This window comes from Podarcis cretensis (genome assembly GCF_951804945.1).
Source record: "Podarcis cretensis genome assembly, chromosome: 7".
NCBI classification, from domain to species: Eukaryota; Metazoa; Chordata; class Lepidosauria; order Squamata; family Lacertidae; genus Podarcis; species Podarcis cretensis.
The window spans coordinates 38,074,384-38,094,505 of record NC_137176.1 but is presented as its reverse complement, the minus strand read 5'-3'; the positions used below and the strand labels follow the sequence as shown (position 1 = coordinate 38,094,505).

The following is a 20,122-nucleotide window of genomic DNA, read 5'->3' as shown; positions in this document are numbered from 1 at the left end:
AAGGGGGTCCCCCCAAAGCCCTCCACTGAACATCTTGGACCAACTCATGTGGAGAAAGACAGCCCTCCAGGCACCAGATTTCTAAGCTGTATAGGGATTTAAAGATGAGAAGCAATATCTTGAGTTGTATACTGGTAGGTGCTGCAGTTGTTTAAGACAAGCAAGAGGTATTCCGTTCAAGCAGTCCTAAGGCTGAATTCGTAATCATACCATATGTTGGGCCGCCTGCGAGAGCTGACCTGTGCACAAGCAGCCAAGAATGTTACCGGAGCATATCCATAATTGAATTAGCTCTACTTCGGCAGGGTTGTATTTTAGCTGGTGCTCTAACCAAAGTTAGTGTAATATGTCTCAAGCTGCTGAACTGACTGGTTGCCAAAGGCACTGTTGAAGTGAATCTGACGTGCTCTCCAGATGTTGCTGGACTACAAATCCCATCATCCTTGACCTCTGGCCATGTTGGCTGGCTTTGATGGAAGCTGGAGTATAACAACATAGGGGAAGCCACAAGTTCCCCACCTCTGAAGGGTAAAATGCTTCATATTCAGGAACTGTATGTGCAAAGTGCAGTAGCAGTGTGTGAGTGGGCAGAGTGGCATGGATAAGTCAATGGGGAGTCTCTGGACCCCTACATCTTGGACCCCAACCCCTCATCCTTGGTGCCTACTCACACAATCCCCAGGGCTTTTTTTCCATCTCAGGTGGACACCATTGTCATAAGAGAACAAGGGAGGCATTTACAGTGTGTTCCAGCACCTCTTTTTCTAGAAAAATAGCGCTGACAATCCCTACTTTGGCAAATGGCAGTGTTGCCATCAGAGGCCACTCATACCCCTGTTGTACCTTGCCGGCTGCTACTGGCAAGGTACAATGTCCATGTGGCTTCAATTATGGCTTCTAAATACATGGCACACATTGGGTCACCAAGCTTCTGTGGGTCTTATCTACTCTAAAGTAAATCTAGTTCAGTTCAATATGACTTACTCCAAAGTAAGCGTGTTTGCAATTGCGGCCTAACCAAGGCTGTCCTTTTATGGGGGATGTATGAGTGGAAATGTTTGCTGGCTATCAAGAAAAAATGCTGTATCTGCTCCACAGTTACTTTCAATCTATGAGCTGAATACATTCGATTAAAATGTAATGAATTTGTGATTTAATGCTTATGGTTTTTTTGTTTGTTTGTTTTTTAAAAAGTGGTGGTGGTTTTTCAGCAGAGGCCAGGGATTCTTTAGTTGTGATTCCTGCCTTGCAGGGGGTTGGCCCAAATGACTCTTGGGATCATGTCCAGCTCCACAGTTCTGTGACAGGAATTGTTGACTAAAACACTTGCTCATTAATAAAATTATTCTGGGAATCTAAACCATTTGTCAACCAACATATAAAATATACCGTATATTGAGAGAGATTAATGAGAGAGATTCTCAGCAGCTAGCCTGATTGTGCTATTATGTATTACCATGTTGACCTGTGAACCTTGGAATACTAAGGTGAGTTTGCTTCAGTATTGGTTCCAGTGCTCTTTCTGCTGTGAATTTTTGTTGCAAAAGCTGCTTAAAGTGTTTGCCAGAGGCATATGATGCTGGTGCATTAGGGCTTTCTATTTCATCTGTTGTTGTTTTTCCTGGAGACCGCTCTTCATTCCCATAATCTTCTATCCTCAAAGACTGAAACGTAAGAACAATGTGAAATTGTTTCTTATAATTGTTAAAGTTGCTTTATATCAATTTTTGAATGCACTTCAAGTGTCCATGACCCAATAAGGCTTCCGTATCAAAATTATGGCCAAGTCAAAGAAAACACTCAACTTTGGGGAGGCTAAATGGGTCCTCACCCCTCTTGCAGGTGTATTTACATAGAACAAACAAGAGATGGCCTTAAAAACAGGCAGGGGTTGGAGAACAGGAACGAGAGACGCAATGTTTTAGGAACATTTATTTTGAAGCTTGAACATAGAATGCTGGCCCCTTTCCTTATAAAACAAGGGAGTGTGTCCAGTTGCCTTTGTTGACATGTCCTTTGTCCTGCTCCCACATGGAGCTAGGAATGTTTTTTTTTTAAATCAACAAATAAAAAGACAGGGTGGGATTGGTTTTATAAGAAAGCTAGCAGAAACCTGAAAGAAGATCCGCAGTCAGGACAGGAGATTGAAATAGTATTGCTTTGTATGCTGAACCGCCAAGCAGCTTCTTTGCTGTCAGAACTCCTCATCATGGTATGTCGTCTTTAAGCTCCATCCTGGGGTTTGGATATAGAACAGGGATGGGAAATCTGTGGCCCTACAGAAGTTACTGGATTCCTTCTCCCATCAGCCTCAGCCAGCATGGCCACAGATCAAGGATGATGGGAGCTGTAGTCAGACAACATTCAGAGTGTCAGTTTCCTCATTACTAGTGTAGAACATCTGGGTGCGAAATTTAAAATATGCACTTTGTTCGCTATCAAAGGAGTCCATCCTCTCTCTCTCTCTCTGTCTCTCTCTTCCGCATGTATCATCCTGAATGTATTTTTGTGAAAGTGTACCAGAACTAGATTACTAATTAGTTGAAGTGTAATAATAGTTGAGCCTCACTTTCTTGGGCAACTTCCTATCGAGTTTGAAGGAAAGTGCTGTGTAAGTATTTATATATTTATATTATTGCTTATAGCAGTACCTTTTCATGGGCCACATGGCTCTGTGAATGCTGATGTTAACTGAAAGCAAAGTATTAATCACTCTTAAGTGAACAGGGTGATTATTTTGCTCAGCAAAATACTCAGCATATTTTGATTTGTACAACTTTTTGGTGTTACTTGAGTAATTAAAATACGAAGGGAGGGGCACACATCTGATCCAGCTCTTGTTATATACAGCAAGCAATGGCCTCAGGCAGAGAAGTGTGTCCCCGTGTGCACCAAACATGACATAAGGTCAAGACAATGAGGTCTAGATAAGCATTGAGATGCAGATGTGCAACATTCATGTGTGAGTGCCTCTTACATGGGGGTCTCTCACTGGGCTCGGGTAATTTAAGGTGCCTACCCCCCTGTCAATATTTTGCAGGAGAGATTCACATGCATACTGGGGCTTTAGAGTGGTGTATTTAAACGGGGTTAAGTGATCTGTTGCCCTAGTGCAACAAATCCACTTCTTTTCTTTTTGAAGAATGACGTTTGTGGTTTGGCAAGTGACTGAGAAATGCACTGAAAATATGGGATGAACAAATGATTAATGAAAAGACTTGAAGACTTATTGCTACTACTGAATCTTTACTGGGTTCTCAATGTTTTTCCAGTGCTGGGTTTTAATCAGTGTTCACACATTATCCAAAACACAGTGTGGACTTTGGGCTTTTAAATATCAGTGGTGCCCTGTGTGACACGAGAATTTGGTGCTCACCTTCCATTTTTCCATTGGTGCAGCACCCTTTGCAGCACCTTCTTGGCTCTGTCCCCAATACGGGTGAATCTGTCACACTCCTCCAATACAGATGTGTCCGGCTTCTCTTGATGTTTCTCATGCCTGAGTCATTGGATACCTACTGCCAGCTAGAGCAGGAGTTCCCCAAATGTGGCCTGCGGACCAAAAGCTTTGGCGACGTCACCTATGGAATTGTGAATTCTTATGTTTTTTTTTATTGTATTACCATTTAAATTCCAATTTTTTTCCCCCCACGGGAGGTGGGGGCAGCATGGGAATCGCTGTTAGGGTAAACAATACTGAGCTGGGTGACCCAGATGGTCTGAGGCTTCTTCCTGTGTTGGGCAAAAACAGAAAACAAAGAATATAGAGAAGCTAAGAAAATGCTGCTCCTTCCAAGGTTTAACAATGTAATCCATTTTCAGGTTAGTCAGGGTGAAGGTGACTACCTCAGCCACTCCAAAACCTACATCTTTGAGCAGTGTGGGGTAGATACTGTATGCACTAGACCAGGGCCGGATTTAGGTTTGATGAGGCACTAAGCGACTGAAGGTAACGGGGCCCTTTATATGTCCAGCTGTCCTTTGTCAACAACAAATTGTCTCTTTGTTGTGTTGAATATACGATATATTGTAATTTATGGACCTAATAGGTATCTAAAGCTATTTGCACATGTTGCCATGCAACTAGGCCATGCACAATGTAGGCACCCTATATATAGAAATGATCAAACCAATATTTTAGGGAGCAGGCTAGCAGGTGGGGCCCATTACTTATGCAGCAGGAGCCTATGCAACACAAAACACTGTTGCTATATGTAGGTTTTAGTTTATTTGTTTTTTATCTTATATTTTGGAAATGTAGATGAAAAAAAATATTTCAGTTTTTTGGGGGGCCCTAAGCTATAGCTTGTTTAGCTTATATGTAAATCTGGCACTGCACTTGATACGTGTATGTGTCTCTCTCTCCCCCCCCCCCCCCCCGCAGTTGTTGCTGCTCCTGAGTCAGCCAAATTTCTTGGGCGGGCTCTGATACTTCCTCGGAAACATCTGCAGTTCAGTGGAGTTTGCTCCCACTGGGAAGCGGATAAAGGCTCGCAGCCCGTTTCTCAGCCGAAGGCAGCCGCCTTTCCCAAGGCCGTCCCTGCCCGAAGACTCCCTGGGCTCCGCCTGCCCCGGGACCTGTTCATAAGGCTCCCTGCCCAGCCGGACGCCCGCAATGACAGCGGCGCATCTCCGTCGGTCCCGACCAAGCCCGGCGCTTGCGCGGCCTCCCTTCCCCAATGCAAGGCGGCGGGAGCCAATCGCAAGCGGGGAACAGCCAGCCGCTCCAGGCTTCGGTTTGTGATTGGAGGATCGGTTTCTATTTAAGGCTCCCGCCTCAGTAAGTGCCGCATTCTCTCTCCGGGCAAGTTCCCTCCGGGGCGTCGAGCTGCTTCTCTCTGTTTTTTTACTCGCGCAGCAACTTCGTAAATGGTATTGAGGGGGGGTCTAAAGCGGCTGCTGCCCACCGTCCAGGTCAGGGCTGCCACGTGCTGTGCTCTTTTGCAGTCGGGAGCGTCTTTGGGACTCGCATTTTTGTGCAGCCCACGAAGTCCAAAAGCAGCTGCTCAGAGGGCTTGCTCAAGGTGCTCACCCTTTCGCTCCACACAAGGGGCGAGGGCAACCCAGCCAGAGGGCGGTGTATAAATAATAAAATACTTATAAGTATGCTGCTGCTTGACAAGGGAAGAGACTCCCACGAGAGGTGATGGATTCTCCTTCCCTGGGTGTTTTTAAGCAGAGGTTGGATGGCCATCTGTCGTGGCTGCTCACTTTGAGATTACTGCATTTCAGGGGGCTGGGCTAGATGACCCTTGGTGTCCCTTCCAACTGACAAAATGGATTTCAATAGGGGCGAATGTAAGGCTCTGCACTTAGGCAGGAAGAACCAGCTGCACAAATATAAGATGGGGGACACTTGCCTTGCCAGTAGTACATGTGAAAAGGATCTAGGGGTCTTAGTAGACCACAAGCTGAACATGAGCCAAACAGGACTCTATTCTCAGGCGAATAATGTAAAAAGAAAAAAAAGCAGACACTCTAAGATAGTGATCATCTTACAATTTGAAGTCAAGGGCTTTTTTCTCTAGAGATCAATGGGAGCGTCTTTATCCTTGCACTGTGTCCTCATCCAGGAATCAATAGGCTGATAACTGTATAAGCATAATGAATCTGCTCCACTCCTTGCTCTGTATTTGTGCAGAGACTTGCTGTGTCAGAAAAAAAAATTTAATCCATTTTAACTTATCAGGAGACCCCTATCTGGGTACTGACCAGACCCAGGTTTGTGCTGTTTTAGCAAACTTGCTGTGTGATGTACCTTTGGACTCTGTGTGGAACATGATTATACCTCCTTCCTCCCAGAACTTAATTCTCAACTCTGGGAGACACAGATTAGAAAGACTACAAATGTGTTTTCTCAGCACCCTTGTACTATGAATTCTAGTATACTTGATAATTGAAGCTGTACATTTTTATTTTGTATTGCCGAGAAGCATACTGCTGGAGTAAGAATATGCAAGGCTTTTAGAGTTATAGAATGTTTTGGCTTTTCCCTATAATTTAATCATCTGCCAAAGCTATTTATTGTCTGATATATGAAATATGATCCTTGAAAAAAATTAAAACATTAGAAGCACTGTTTGAATTGGGTCACCACCACCCCCTTTCTTTTGAAAGTGAAATATGACTTATGAGTATATGTCCTTGAGTAGATGTTTTTACATGCTTTCACCTTTTGGTGAAAATCCATGCTGAAAGACTCACGCACATAAACTTTACTAGGGTGGTAATGGTAGAAATATTGCTAAATTGCCTTCATTTTTACTGTGTCTGTTGAAACAGCAGGTGCGGATAACCTTCTTTGGCCCGAGGGCTGCATTGTCTGCTTGTAACTCCTTCAGGGACTGCATGTGGCAAAAAATCAGTCATGGGTACTAAACGCTCTTGCAAATGCACAGGGGAAAACCATTACCCATCACTACCTCAGGGCGAAACCCAGCCCATGAACCAACAATTTGCCCTCTCTGTGTTAAAAGCAGTCCAGAAATCCCTCCTCTTCTTGTCTTTTCCATTCTGTAACAGTAGCATGTGGATGGCAAGCCATACAGACAACAGTGCATTCAGTCTATTGTGCTGCATGTGCTTGAGGGTGCTCTTTAACACGCTGAACCTTGTCTCTCACCACCTGCAGGTCTTCCATATCTTCCTCGTCATGCTGCTCTCTGGTGTGGGCAGCTCCTCTGTTTTAAATTCCACATCGTTGGAGGACCAGCTTTTCCAGTACATTGACGACCATCAAGAAAAATTTGTTCAGGTAGAAGCAGCGCCAAATGTGAACTCTGCTAGCAAAAAATGTGCCACTCAACCCCACTGTTCCTTACTTGGAAGCAATTCCTTTTATATAACAAGGTTTACTGTCAGTTGAGTTTGCATAGGATAACAGCGCCAGCTTGAACCACAGAGCAGAGAGTAACCTCCTCTGCCTCTTTTTTTCCAATTGCTCAGCTAGGCAGTTACTTCGTTACCAAGGTGCTTGGTGTTTATAAGCAAGGTATGACAAAAATGTTGTTTTTCCTCTTTCCTTTGGCAACACCAAATGATACCAACAGGCAAGGCATAGGTACTCAATGGTACTTTGTTGCACAACACAACAGTTTATAAATAACCCTGTTTATAAATAACCCTTCTAGGGGCAAACTAGATGTGGTATTTTGCAACATTTCCCCATCCAAGTATGAAGAAATAATCATAGAGTTAGAAAGGATTCAGAGGGTCATCTAGTCCAACCCCCTGCAACACAGGAATCTTTTGCCCAGTGCGGGGCTTGAACTCACAACCATGAGAATAAGTCTCATGCTCTACTGACTGAGCTATCCTAAATGAGGTGGGATTCTATTTTTTTTTTAATAACAAAAGGCACATTCATAGGCACATTCACCCCTAGGCTTTACATGCCCACACACTGACATCACAGATACTTTTCTCTTAGTACCCCAGGCAGGGAAGAGAATTTTACAGAGCCACATCTATATTTTTTTGTAAACACAGGCTCCCCCACCCCATCTTTTAGACCAGAACGTAGCAGAGATGTAACTAAACAGACAAAGCTGTCCCCATCACTATTAGTTTGGCCCTGAGAATTAAGTTAACTGCACTTGCATTACCTGTTGTGTTCATGGGTGTTCCTGAAATCAGACAAAGGCTATCTAACAATACAGAATGAATGCAATTGCATAATCCAAACAAAATTTCAGGATGGAGAAAATGGTGTGGGTGGACATCCTTATTGCTGCTCTGATTCTTCCATGCTTCCTCTTAAAAAAGGAAGATTTTATAGTGACGGGTCCCTTAGATGTAATTAGAAGGAAATAGGATTTACCAAGATGGATTACCACACCTTTAATAGTGGTCCCACCCAGAGGCCATTTCTCTCTAATTACTGAATTCTTAAATAGGAAGGAAAAAATGACCGCACACGCAGTTGTTCATTTAAAGCTTTATATGACACTTCATAACACCATGCATGATCACTGTTTTTTTATTTCAGACTCTTAAGGAATGGGTAGCTGTGGAAAGTGATTCCATACAACCAGCGCAAAGATCAAAAGTGATACAAATGGTAGAAATAGCTAAAAGTCGTCTCCAGGACTTAGGAGCAAATGTGACGTTGGTCAATATGTCCATCCAGCAGGTAACAAGGGGTTTGAGGTGGGAATATATCAGTTTTCCGCTTATTCCTCCTCAGCTGCAGCTCCTCGTGCAGTACACATCATGGTGGGGTGGGGGGTTGACCTTCAAGTTGCTATAGTGCGAAGGCAAGGCTGGTTCAGAAGACGCATTCCATGAGCAAGAAGGATTCTGCTCATGATTTATTATTTTTTTTTAATGCAAATTTATAAAAAAAAAATTAAAACAAATGCGTAAATATTAAACAACATTACTTATATCATAACATAATTTTGTCGCTTCTTTGGACTCCCTCACATCTCCCGCTCCCACTTACATCATTACAGAAATGAAATTTTTCAAGCAAATTACCCACTTGTTTACAATCTTATCTCCACTCATTTAAATAAAATATAGCAATTCTCCAAAAAGTTTATATTTTCCTTAATCTCACTTATCATCAAAATCAGATCTAATTCAATAGTAGGCAATTATTTATGATCTGGCATCCTTCTTAACATTCAACCAAATTACAATATTTTTGTAAATAAATCTTGAATTTCCTCCAGTCCTCCTCGACCCTCTCTTCTCCCAGGTCACGGATTCTACCAGTCATCTCGGCCAGTTGCATATAGTCCATCAGCTGCATCTGCCACTCTTCCAGTGTGGGTAGATCTTGCGTTTTCCAATTCTTAGCAATGAGTATCCTTGCTGCCGTTGTTGCATACATAAAAAATGTTCGGTCCTTCTTTAACACCTTCTGGTCGACAATACCCAGAAGGAAGGCCTCTGGTTTCTTAGTAAAGGTATACTTAAATACCTTCTTCAACTCATTATATATCATTTCCCAAAAGGCCTTCACTTTAGGGCAAGTCCACCAGAGATGAAAGAATGTTCCTTCATGTTCTTTACATTTCCAACATTTATTATCAGACAAATGGTATATTTTGGCAAGTTTAACTGGGGTCATGTACCATCTATATATCATTTTCATTACATTTTCCTTCAAAGCATTACATGCAGTGAAGTTCAGCCCAGTGGTCCACAACCTTTCCCAGTCCTCAAACATAATATTATACCCAATATCCTGAGCCCGCTTTATCATAACCGATTTAACCATTTCATCTTGTGTATTCCATTTTAACAGCAAGTTATACATTCTTGATAATACCTTAGTCTTTGGTTCTAACAATTCTGTTTCCAACTTCGATTTCTCCACCTGGAACCCTACCTTTTTATCAGGATTCTGCTCATGATTATTTGGTTCCAAGCCTTTGTTTCAAAACATAATGCCTTCCTGTTTTCCTAAGGTTTTGAATTTAATGGAGCAATGTCTCACTATACCCCTGCAGGTACTTGATGGCAGAAATATTTCATTACCTCCTGTCATTCTGGCAGAGCTTGGAGAAGATCCACTAAAGCCCACTGTGTGTTTTTATGGACATGTGGATGTGATGCCTGCTAAAAAGTCAGATGGGTGGGAAACAGATCCCTACGTATTGACTGACATTGGTGGTATGTACACCACCATTGCTTTTGACACGGTTATTTTAATGTTGTATGCATTTCACACACCCACACCCACACACCCCTTCCCCAACTTCATTTCATAATTCAGCTTCTGCTTAATGGTGTTATCTGAATTGCCGGAAGAGATATTTTGATGAAGGGCGGTATATAAATTTCATTAATAAAATCAGATGTTGTGGGTTAATGGTCTCATGAAAACCCAACAAGTTTACGCTCCCCCCCCCCCCATTTCTCTCCTAAAAGAGGTCACCATTGATTACCAAAGCCATCTTCGGAGCTAAATCAAAGCTTAAACCCAGAGTAAAATGAATGTGGGTAATCTGCTTCCTCTTGTGAACCGCTCTGAGACCTACAGGGATTGGGCAATATACAAATTTAACAACAGCAACAACAACCATACCTGGAGTTGAGCCACCCTTATTCCCTTGAGCATTGTTTGAGGGTTAGTGAGGCTGAAGAGAGTATAGTAAATTCATGACAGAGGCAAGAGTCAGACCAGGGACTTCCTGATTCATAGCTTAGTCTCTTCGTTGTTGTCTTGTACCATTTCAGTTCTACCCTTAGCATTATCAGAAGTTTAAAAGTTTAATACGAGCTTTCTTTATCTGGAGGGAACCTTTATGGGCGTGGAGCAACAGATAACAAAGGACCTGTCCTAGCCTGGATACATGCAGTGAGTGCATTCAAAGAACTAAGAAAAGTAAGTCAAATAAAAAAGTTTGCTGTTACCAGATTTGCTAATACAGTGGACGCTCGGGATACGAACGTGATCCGTGTGGGATGCACGTTCGCAACCCCAAGCGGCACATCAGCGCACACGCAGGTTGTGATTTGGCGCATGCACAAAGTGTGAAATAGAACTTCTGTGCATGGGCGACTGCCAAAACCTGGAAATAACCCGTTCTGGTACTTCCGGGTTTTGGTGGTCCGTAACCTGAAAAAACGCAACCTGAAGGGTCTGTAACCCGAGTTATGACTGTATGCCAAAGTCACACATGGCTGTGATCTTTTGAACTTTGCTGGACAGTTTGGACACCACAGACCTTGTTTCAAGCCTGATTACATTCAGACCAACACTGATTAAATTCAGAGAATCTAGCAGTAATCACCTTGTATGAAAATCTGAAGTGGAGACTTGAAGACTAGGAAGGGTGTAAAACGCTAGAGATCAGATCTAAGAGAACTAGAATTGGACAAGAACTGTAAAATCAGAAAGTTAGAAAAAAGTGAGAGTTGAGACATGGATATGATCTGGCCTGCTGTAAGGTAACTGCAGAGAAGCAAAAAGAAGGGAGGAGGATTTTCATTGCAACATGGCAGTACACTCTCACAGCCAGGGTAGAGTTGGTGTTCCAAGAGTCACAATTTTCTTGGGTTGTTGGGAGAAAAGAGGGTTGGGGTCTCCTCCTAAATGGAGACCACCACCAGCAGTCTCTCCCCTCAAGCCTCCCCTAATCCACCAGGACCCTCAAGAGCCTCCCTTCATTTTTAAGTATCTCCTTATGTTACTTTGGGTTCTGCTGAGCTTTCTTATTCTAGTAAAAGGAAGCAGGAATGAAAACAAAAATCTGCTAGCTAGTGCCTTGTCCTGACTAGCTCCAAAAAGAAATATAATAGACATGATAAAGAAGCAGCCAGGCTTTATGGGATTTTTGAAACAGAGCAGCATAGTGCAGCGTTTAGGATGCATTCTGAAAAGCTGAGCAAGGCATCTTAGGGCTCATGCCACACTTCCGGTTCTTCCATGATTTCTAGGCATGGGTCCGAGAGCTTTTTCTATTGTCCTGCTGCTTTCCCCAGGAAATCCTGCTGCTTATTTCTGAATCAGAACAAACGCCAATCTGCAGAAAGCCTGACTGACGTTTGTTCTGATTCAGCAGTAAACAGCAGGCCCGAAAGTCATTACATAACAAAAGGGTGAAGGTGAAGAACAGTCATAGGAGATCATGAATCACTTCAGTTAAATTTCCCACTACAGATGTAAGGCAAACACCCTCATGCATCTTAGCCAATCAAATTTGTATTTTTATAAGGTGACCCTGTCTCTTCTGAAAAGGACAGGCTTAGATTTCTCAAGAAATGCAAAAGAGGACATTTGTCTTAATCAAGGAAGGATATTCTTGTGGGACAGAATCCAGTTACTCACAAGGGATGATTAATGGCCGCTCTTGATTTGGGTAGAGAAATGAATCAGCAGCCGAATGCATATTGTTCCAAACTGGGTGCATATGTGTCAAGGAACAGCCATCAGCACCCCGGCCACTGCGTCCTGCACTCGTTGTTATGACTGCCTGCATAGAACACATTACAGTAGTTGAGCCCAGAGGTAACTGGACAAAAAATTAGAATTGACTTTTTACTGAGTGTGCATTTTCCTTCAGGTAACTTGACATTTTTTGTTTTTAGGACATGCCAGTAAACCTCAAGTTTCTTATTGAAGGCATGGAAGAAGCAATGTCCATTGGACTAAAAGAACTGGTTGAAAGAGAGAAAGAGCAGTTTTTCTCCAATGTTGACTATATTGTGATTTCAGATAATACTTGGCTCAGCACGGAACAGCCAGCTCTTACGTATGGGACTCGGGGAAATGCCGGCTTCTCAGTGGAGGTAAAAGGGTAATAATGGAGTCACATGTCCTGGCCCACCTCAGCTAAAGAAGGCACTCACCTGATAGTTAAGTCTTTATCGACAGAAGAAGCACTTTCAGCAACTTCCGCAGTGCTCCGGATGCACACACTTCAGGCCACTAGGCAGCTCTCCCTCATATCTGTGCCCAGTGGAGCAGTTGCAGCAACAGTGAGAACCTGCCCCTCTGCTGGCTTGTATACCCTCCCCCTGATGGGTTGCGCACCTGCAACCAGAGACTTCTCCTTCATAGAAGCTGCCGCTGCTCTTCTTGCTTCAAGCCCCTCCTGCTTCGAGGATACAGTGGGGTGGTGGAAGGTGGGGAGTCTACTGACCCATCCATCACCAGAACAACCTCCTCTTCTTCCACCACATACTGCCTGTCTTTCTCCTTCTTGGACTGCCCTGACTCTTCCTTCTTCCCCTTTCCTGGCTCTTGCCTTGTGGGCAGTGCCAAATCCTATATATCACTGGCCCCCTCTCCTGGGTCATTCCCCTGATCCCCGGTCCCCTGCCTCTGCCCCACACTCTTTGGAGTCCTGCCAGTCTCTGACATCATATGTGTCTAAAACATTATTTTTCTGGCTTTGATGTTAGGTAGAAAGGATGCAAATTGTGCTACCGATAGAGCATTCCTTCCACCCTTTCTCCCACTTCTACTCCCCCTTTTAATTGGTATTCCAGTACACTTAATCATCGCTGCTAAGGTCATAGTCGCTGTCTCCTTCGCTTATATCAAACATTTATTTTGCAAAAACAGGAAGTGCCTTGCACTGTCCAGGAATTTGTAGAATAAAAATACACCGCAATTTTAAAATGGATAGTATACTTTGTGAGTTTGGACCAGTCGTGCCACAAACTGGGAGAGGTCATGCAGAAGTCACATTTCAGTCCACCATCTTGATTCAAAATGGTGCCCGGCATCCAAACAGTGATGAAGACCATCACCTCAGGAGCCTTCATGCTGAGAGGTGGCCAAAACTATGTCAAAAACCAAATTAATGCTGAAGTGATGTTTTGGTCCACCATCTTGATCCATAATGGTGTCCAGTATCCAAACAGTGACAAAGTCTGCTCACACCCTGCATCAAGAACTATTGTGTCAAGTTATCTCAAGAGACAGCCAAACCTATGCCAAGAAACAGTAACCAAAGTCACATTTCAGCCTGCCATCTTGAATCAAAATGGCATCCAAACATTGACAAAGAATGCCACCCTCACCTCAGAAACCCTTGTGCCTAGTTTGGCAATGATACCTTGAGTGGCATCCAAATGTACAACCAGACAGACAGGCAAACTACTTTCCAAAATGTATAACAAACAAACAAACAAACAAACAAACACAGGAGTACTAATCATGCTGATGCAACCCAGGAGACTTCTGGTGGAGATAGTAGTATTTGCATAATTCTTCTTTCACAGAGATAGCGCTCTCTCTCTCTCTCTCTCTCTCTCTCTCTGTGTGTGTGTGTGTGTATAAAACACATTCCATGTTATCTTGGGGTTCATCCATGCTGTCGTTTAATGCAGATAGTAAACTTACTGTACCTCCATTAATTCTCCATTGTCTATATGGCATTCTCATTCAAATTAACCCCTTTCCACACTTGCCTCTCCCACAATCTAGATTTTGTCATACCTGGGTAACTTTGAAAAGGAGAATCATGCAGGGCAACAGAAACAACTGGCCGTTCATATGTTGTTGATGTAATCCAGAGGGGCTGAATGTTAAAAGGAATCAATGCAAGATTTATGCTATATAAATAAAGAGGATGTAAGCTTCAGGTGTCAACATAAAAGGAATGTCAATACTATAAGCTTCAATCCTACTCAGAACTATGATGCTAATTCTGAGTAAGATTGGAGCTTGTAGTATTGACATTCCTAATTATGGTAATTCATTTCTATGATGCAAATTAAAACAATGATAATGTGTCGGTCGTGATGTTGTCTTCATGTTTAAATTAGGTACAAGGTGGCGAAAGAGATCTTCATTCAGGAGCTCTAGGTGGCATCGTCCAGGAACCCATGTCTGATCTGATAGCCTTGCTTGGTAAAAATTCTGTTCATTTGTCTATATAGTCTTTAATCAGAAATTAAGGTCTGCAACAACTGATAAAAATGCTTGGTTTAGTTTTCATAGGCAAGTTAGGAATGTAGGATAGTAGAGTGGCAATTAATTGGCAAACCCAAGGTTTCTATAGATGAATATTCACGTGTTCATGTACAGAAGAGTGAGGACTCTCTGAGAACAGGTGGAGAAGTAGGGGCAGGTTATAGTAGCCAGGACTGAGGGTATTGCCAAATGTTCGCTCCTTTGGTATTCTCAAGTAACATAGTGGTAAACTGAGAATTATTTTATAAGGCACTAACTGTGGTGTTTAAAAACACTGAAGCGGAACCCTACTTGGACATGAAATTACATGCTGATTTTTCAGAGTACTCATTGCATTTGCTGCGACAATTTCTTTGAACATTATGTTGCAGAGTTGCTTGAAACTGAATCACACCTGAAGGTTAAGTTGCTTTTGCTAAAGCTGGCTTGTAATGCAAACATAAAATGACCAGACCATACTGCCTTTAATATTTTATGTAATTTTTCAGGATTAACAAATAGAGATATAAATTTCACCTAACAATAACAATTGTCCCCACCCCCTAATAACCTCTTGCCCAACACAATGGAAATCCTAAGCACACAACAGCCATTTGCAGAGATGGAAAAGATGACAGACGATCAGAAGAAATCCGTTTCAATTCCAGTTTACCCACACATAAGGCTGGCTATATCTAGGAAGGAAATATACTACTACTACTACTTCTGCTACTACTAATAATAAATATTTTCATTATTACTATTTGGAATTATATCCCAGCCTTCCTCCTCAACCTCAACTTCCTTGGTTGGTTGGTGGTACTGACCCACCGTGTGACTTCTTTCCCCCCCCCCCCCAAAATGGTTCTCTTTTGATTTCTTCTGCCTACACCCAGACACAGCACAAATAGCACACAAGCCCATAGCATTCTGTCAGTCCTTCTCGTACAGGGTTAAGGGGGCCAAGGAGGGTCACACAGACAGATCTCATATGACTGAGCCTGGAACAACAGCAATTGTGTGTTTTGCAAAATGTGTTTGTTTCACAGACAGTCTTGTGGATTCATCAGGCCACATTCTGATTCCTGGAATCTATGATGGCGTTGATGATTTTACAGAAGAGGAGAAGAAGCTGTATGAGCCAATAGAATTTGACATAGAGCAATACAAGGTTGACATCGGTGTGAAGAAATTTCTCTATGATACCAAGGTACAGTACTATCAATAGAAATTGAAAGCATGACAGGACATCTAAAATAAGGGAATTGCAGAAAGATGTTGAGAGAAGCCATGACTGGCTAACTCCTATTTTTGTTTCATTATGTTTCTAAGGAGGAAATACTTTCACACTTGTGGCGCTTCCCATCTCTCTCTATTCATGGGATAGAAGGAGCTTTTCATGAAAAAGGGATCAAAACAGTTATACCATCAAGAGTCATAGGAAAGTTTTCAATCCGACAAGTTCCTCACATGAACCTTTCTACTGTGGAATGTCAGGTAATGTTGGTTAAACACACTTGATTATGATTCAGCTTATTTGCACAACAGGTCCAGGCACTGCTTCAGCTCTTACATTTAAAGTAAAAAAAGGCATGTGATGATGTATTGTTATCCCACCAGTGAAGGTCAGAGACCCCGATTCCTTGACTTTCTCATTTTACAAATTAAGCACTGGAAGAGATAATGTGGTCTGCTTGGTATTAACAGTTCACCTATGTAGAAGCCTATGTCCAAAGATTTGCTTGCCTAGGCTGAAATTCACTTCCCTCCCCGTTTTGCTTTGGTCTCATGTCTCTTTAGGATTGACAGGTCACAATGATGCATTTGATGCTGACAGTGAGAACGCCACAACTAACTGAATTCCACTGCCAATGTGAGCTTTCCAAACTGTGTGTTGTGACACGTTAGTGTGCTGGAATGTTGCACAAACACTCCCCATGCTCCTCCCAAGGGTTGGAAAGGGGTTAGTTTAACCTCCGGTTTGCTAGTAAAACTGAATTACTGTGTTGCAAAATGATGCATGTCTAAAAAGTGTGTCACCAACATGAAAAGTTTGGAAAGCTCTGGTCTAGAGAGAGCAACCTCTTCCTTCAATCACCACAGCCCAGCTTCACTCCTCCTCCATAAATCTACTTCTGTGTAGAAGATGGAAGCTGGCCCTTATGTTGTCCCACACTTCCTCTTTCCCTGCATGAAGTTTGAGTCCCACCCCAGGCAAACTGATAACTATCTCTTCCCACAAAGAAGTTGGACTGCAAACTATTTAGTTCCCTGAGCAACCAACTACTCCATCCTGCCATAACAGTTCAATCAATTAGTGGTAGAGGGTTCATTGCTAACAAACACCATGGAATATAGATAATATAAACACACCACAAACATTTTTATTGAAAACATTTTCTTTTCAGGTGAAACGGTATTTAGAAAATGTATTCTCTGAACGAAACAGCCCAAATAAACTGACAGTGTGTGCCGAAGAGGGTGCATCGCCATGGATTACTAATATCAGTGATCCTCAGTATAAAGCAGCTGCAAAGGCAATTAAAAGAGGTTTGAAATGTTTTTTGAAATATATATATATATATATATTTGTTTAGAACATTATTTGACTTACACATGCTCATTTTCTGTCTCTCTAAAGATGTGAAATATGTGTAAAGAATAAAGCTTGAACACAACACATAAATTAGACTGAAATTAAAGTGTTCATTTGTCAACAAAAAGCAGGAAGGTTAGCTTTTCAAGTGCCAGATATTCCATTTTTTGTTAGCAGAAGCATGTTCTCCTAAAGAACCTCCTGAAAACCTAATTTGCATCCCCTGGTGAAATTATTTTGTTTTAGACAAAAAAAGTGTGTACTGTATATGTCTATGTATGTATGTATGTGTATGTGAGTGAGTGAGAACGGGAAAATTACTTGACTTCTATCATTCTAGTTTTTTTCTGCCTCCCGTTCCTTCATGGAATTTTTAAACAATCCCCTTATCTTCCCTATATATGTAGTATCCCTTCATTTTCTTTTCTTTTTTTAATTATTCCCCTCTTATTAATGATTTTAGAGAAAATCAACCTATTTGGCCCTGCCATTCTGCCAAATCTATTCTGGTTTTCCAGTGTGTTTTTAATAATATTTATAGCTTCAAAAATGTTTATTATTATTATTAATTACATTTTCCTCCTGTCCTTCCTTTAAAAAAGCTCAAAGTGGCATAAGTGTGAGGTAGCTTAGGCTGAGAAATACCGTATTTTTCGCCCTATAGGACACACTTTTCCCCCTCCAAAAATGAAGGGGAAATGTGTGTGCGTCCTATGGGGCAAATACAGGGTTGCGCAGAGCTGCCTGCCCTCCCCGGTGCCTGGCGCCAAGCCGCGCCGGCCTCCAGAAGGTTGCGCAGAGCTGCCTGCCCTCCCGGGCTCCTCGCAGCTCTGTGCGACCCTCGAGAGCCCAGCGCCAAGCCGCGCCAGGCTCCGGAGGGTCACGCAGAGCTACCTGCCCTCCCGGGCTTCGCACAGCTCTGCAGAGCTGCCTGCATTCCGAAGCCTCGGGCGCACTGAAGAGCGTGCCCAGGCTTCGCACAGCTGTCTGCAAGCCTGGGGAGACCGGCGCGGCTCCCTAGGCTTGCGGATAGCAGGCTGTTCTGGGGGCTGGGGTCGGGGGAAGCTCGGGCTTCCCCCGCGCCAGCCCCGTGCCTGGGGGGGGGAAATAATTTTTTTTCTTTATTTCCCCCCCCAAAAAACTAGGTGCGTCCTATAGGGTGGTGCGTCCTATGGGGCGAAAAATGCGGTAGCTTAATGCCATGGAAGACAACATCACAACTTTGCATGCCCACTATGACAACTGTCCTTCCCTTACCAAAAAAACAAAACAAACCCAGAGATTCAACATGCAAACCCGTGTGCTGCATTAGGCCACTTTTGAAGTCATTCCAGAGGCAACTTTTCATGCCCTTCCCCTCAACCGAATAAGCTAGCTCTGCCACCACAATAACATATTACACACATAAGGCTGAAATGAAAAGAAAAAAAAAGCTTGTCAGTGTAATCAGCTCCAACTTGAAGAACAGGTACAGTTTGGGGGCTTGTAACATGGCGGATATAGCAGTCTGCTTAGGGCTACCTGCTGTGTAGATTTTTTTAACCACTACCACAACAGTAGAATTTCTTTAAACAAAAACCTAAACCAAGAGCACATTCTTCCCACTACCACTTCCATATGTTTCAGTTTTTAAAAAGGATCCAGATATGATTCGGGATGGATCAACAATTCCAATTGCTCAGATGCTTCAGGATATAACAAAGAAAAGTGTGATGATGTTTCCGATTGGAGCAGCTGATGATGGGGAGCACTCTCAGAAAGAGAAGATAAGCAGGTAAACAAGGTAGACTAATTCTATATAAGGCCCTCTTTATAGAGGGAAGTAAGGTATTTACACATTACCTAAACATTAATGCATGCATAGAGCAGAGTTCCTAATTACTAGGAAAGCAGAATATTTGTACTTCTCTGCTTCAAAACAGGAGGGTTTTTTTTTTATCTCCATATGTTTAAAATATTTCCAAAGCACGTCAGAGTCTATAACCTGGCACATACAAAGTCCACAACACCCTTGTTGTTAGAAAAGGTCTAGAAATGGAATATGTCTACATCTGTCCCTCAAAATGGCAATGAGGAAGAGAAAAAATAGTGTCCTCACAACCCTCCCTGCACGCACACACAAATACAAGCGTGCATGTTTCTCTGTGGGAATGCATGTGTATAAATAATGGCAAGACACGGATTCCACACTTTCCCGATCATTTCATGTAGTAATCATTGAACAACCATCTGGTTTCATACTTCGGTTTACAATTCAGATAGTTATTTGTTTCTGAAACATGCATGTATACAGTGTTCTATATACCATCAGATTATATGTATATGTAAAATGTCCCTACGAGTTGAAGAAATGAATTTTGGGCATTTCACACAATATAGCAACCTTAATATTTAGATTGTTTGACAGTTGCTTTTCTCTTCTTTCCCAATCAGAAAAAATTACATTAATGGAACAAAAGTGTTTTCCTCCTTTTTACTGGAGCTCTCAAAGCTCCATAAGGAATTACTGAGAGGCTTCAAGTGACAACTGCAACTTCATGGCAGATCAAGTGCAGTTTGACTACTGGATTTGCAGTTCTGTTATGTATGGTTACAATTCCAGAAAAACGTTAAAGGGCTCTTCCATAAGTTCAGTTCCAGGACCGGCAGACACTTGTCCTACCCCGCAGCTACCTCCCGCCACCTCCATTATGAATGCATTTTGTCCTTTAAATCTGTGTTCCAATCCTTCCAATATCTCTTGACGCACTTCAGAGCACAAATATACACTCATCTTAATACAGGTGGGCTGTTCACTGCTGTATGTTAATGATTGTTATTAATGTCTTATAAATCATTGTCAACTGCTTTGTGAGATGATTGTTCTGACAAGTGGTGTCCTATATAAACCTTATAATAAAATAAAGTAGGTCTGCTTCTATTACTACTACTATTATTATTATTTATTAAATTTCTATTCCAGTTTACAACATAAAAACAAAATACACACCTTAATAATGAACAATAACAGCAACCCCTCCTCACACAGATCAGAAGGCCATAGATTGTTTAATTATCCAAAGGCCAGGGAGAAGAGGTATGTTTTTGCTTGGCTCCTAAAGATATTTAATGAAGGTGCCAAGCGAGCTTCTCTCGGGAGAACATTCAAACGTGGGGAGCTACCACTGAAA

At 42.4% G+C, this 20,122-nt stretch overlaps 1 protein-coding gene across 1 annotated transcript; it reads left to right on the top strand.

Moving 5' to 3' along the window:
• The first annotated feature begins 2,058 nt into the window (after positions 1–2,058).
• Positions 2,059–19,872, top strand: LOC307219429 (beta-Ala-His dipeptidase-like). Its single transcript, XM_079982591.1, has 12 exons — positions 2,059–2,212; positions 6,632–6,754; positions 7,988–8,131; positions 9,459–9,621; positions 10,248–10,336; positions 12,043–12,243; positions 14,230–14,314; positions 15,406–15,566; positions 15,689–15,853; positions 16,765–16,906; positions 18,579–18,726; positions 19,386–19,872. Exons 1-12 carry the CDS (start codon positions 2,165–2,167, stop codon positions 19,474–19,476), a joined length of 1,560 nt encoding a protein of 519 aa, XP_079838717.1. The 5' UTR covers positions 2,059–2,164; the 3' UTR covers positions 19,477–19,872.
• The last annotated feature ends 250 nt before the right edge of the window (positions 19,873–20,122 follow it).

What these genes read in the sequence shown, in the direction of transcription:
- LOC307219429 (XM_079982591.1), top strand. Translation starts at nt 2,165, where the DNA reads ATGCTGAACCGCCAAGCAGCTTCTTTGCTGTCAGAACTCCTCATCATG. An exon ending in ATCAAGAAAAATTTGTTCAG is followed by an intron (nt 6,755 to 7,987) that starts GTAGAAGCAGCG and finishes TTTTTATTTCAG; the next exon opens with ACTCTTAAGGAATGGGTAGC. An exon ending in CGTATTGACTGACATTGGTG is followed by an intron (nt 9,622 to 10,247) that starts GTATGTACACCA and finishes CTTTATCTGGAG; the next exon opens with GGAACCTTTATGGGCGTGGA.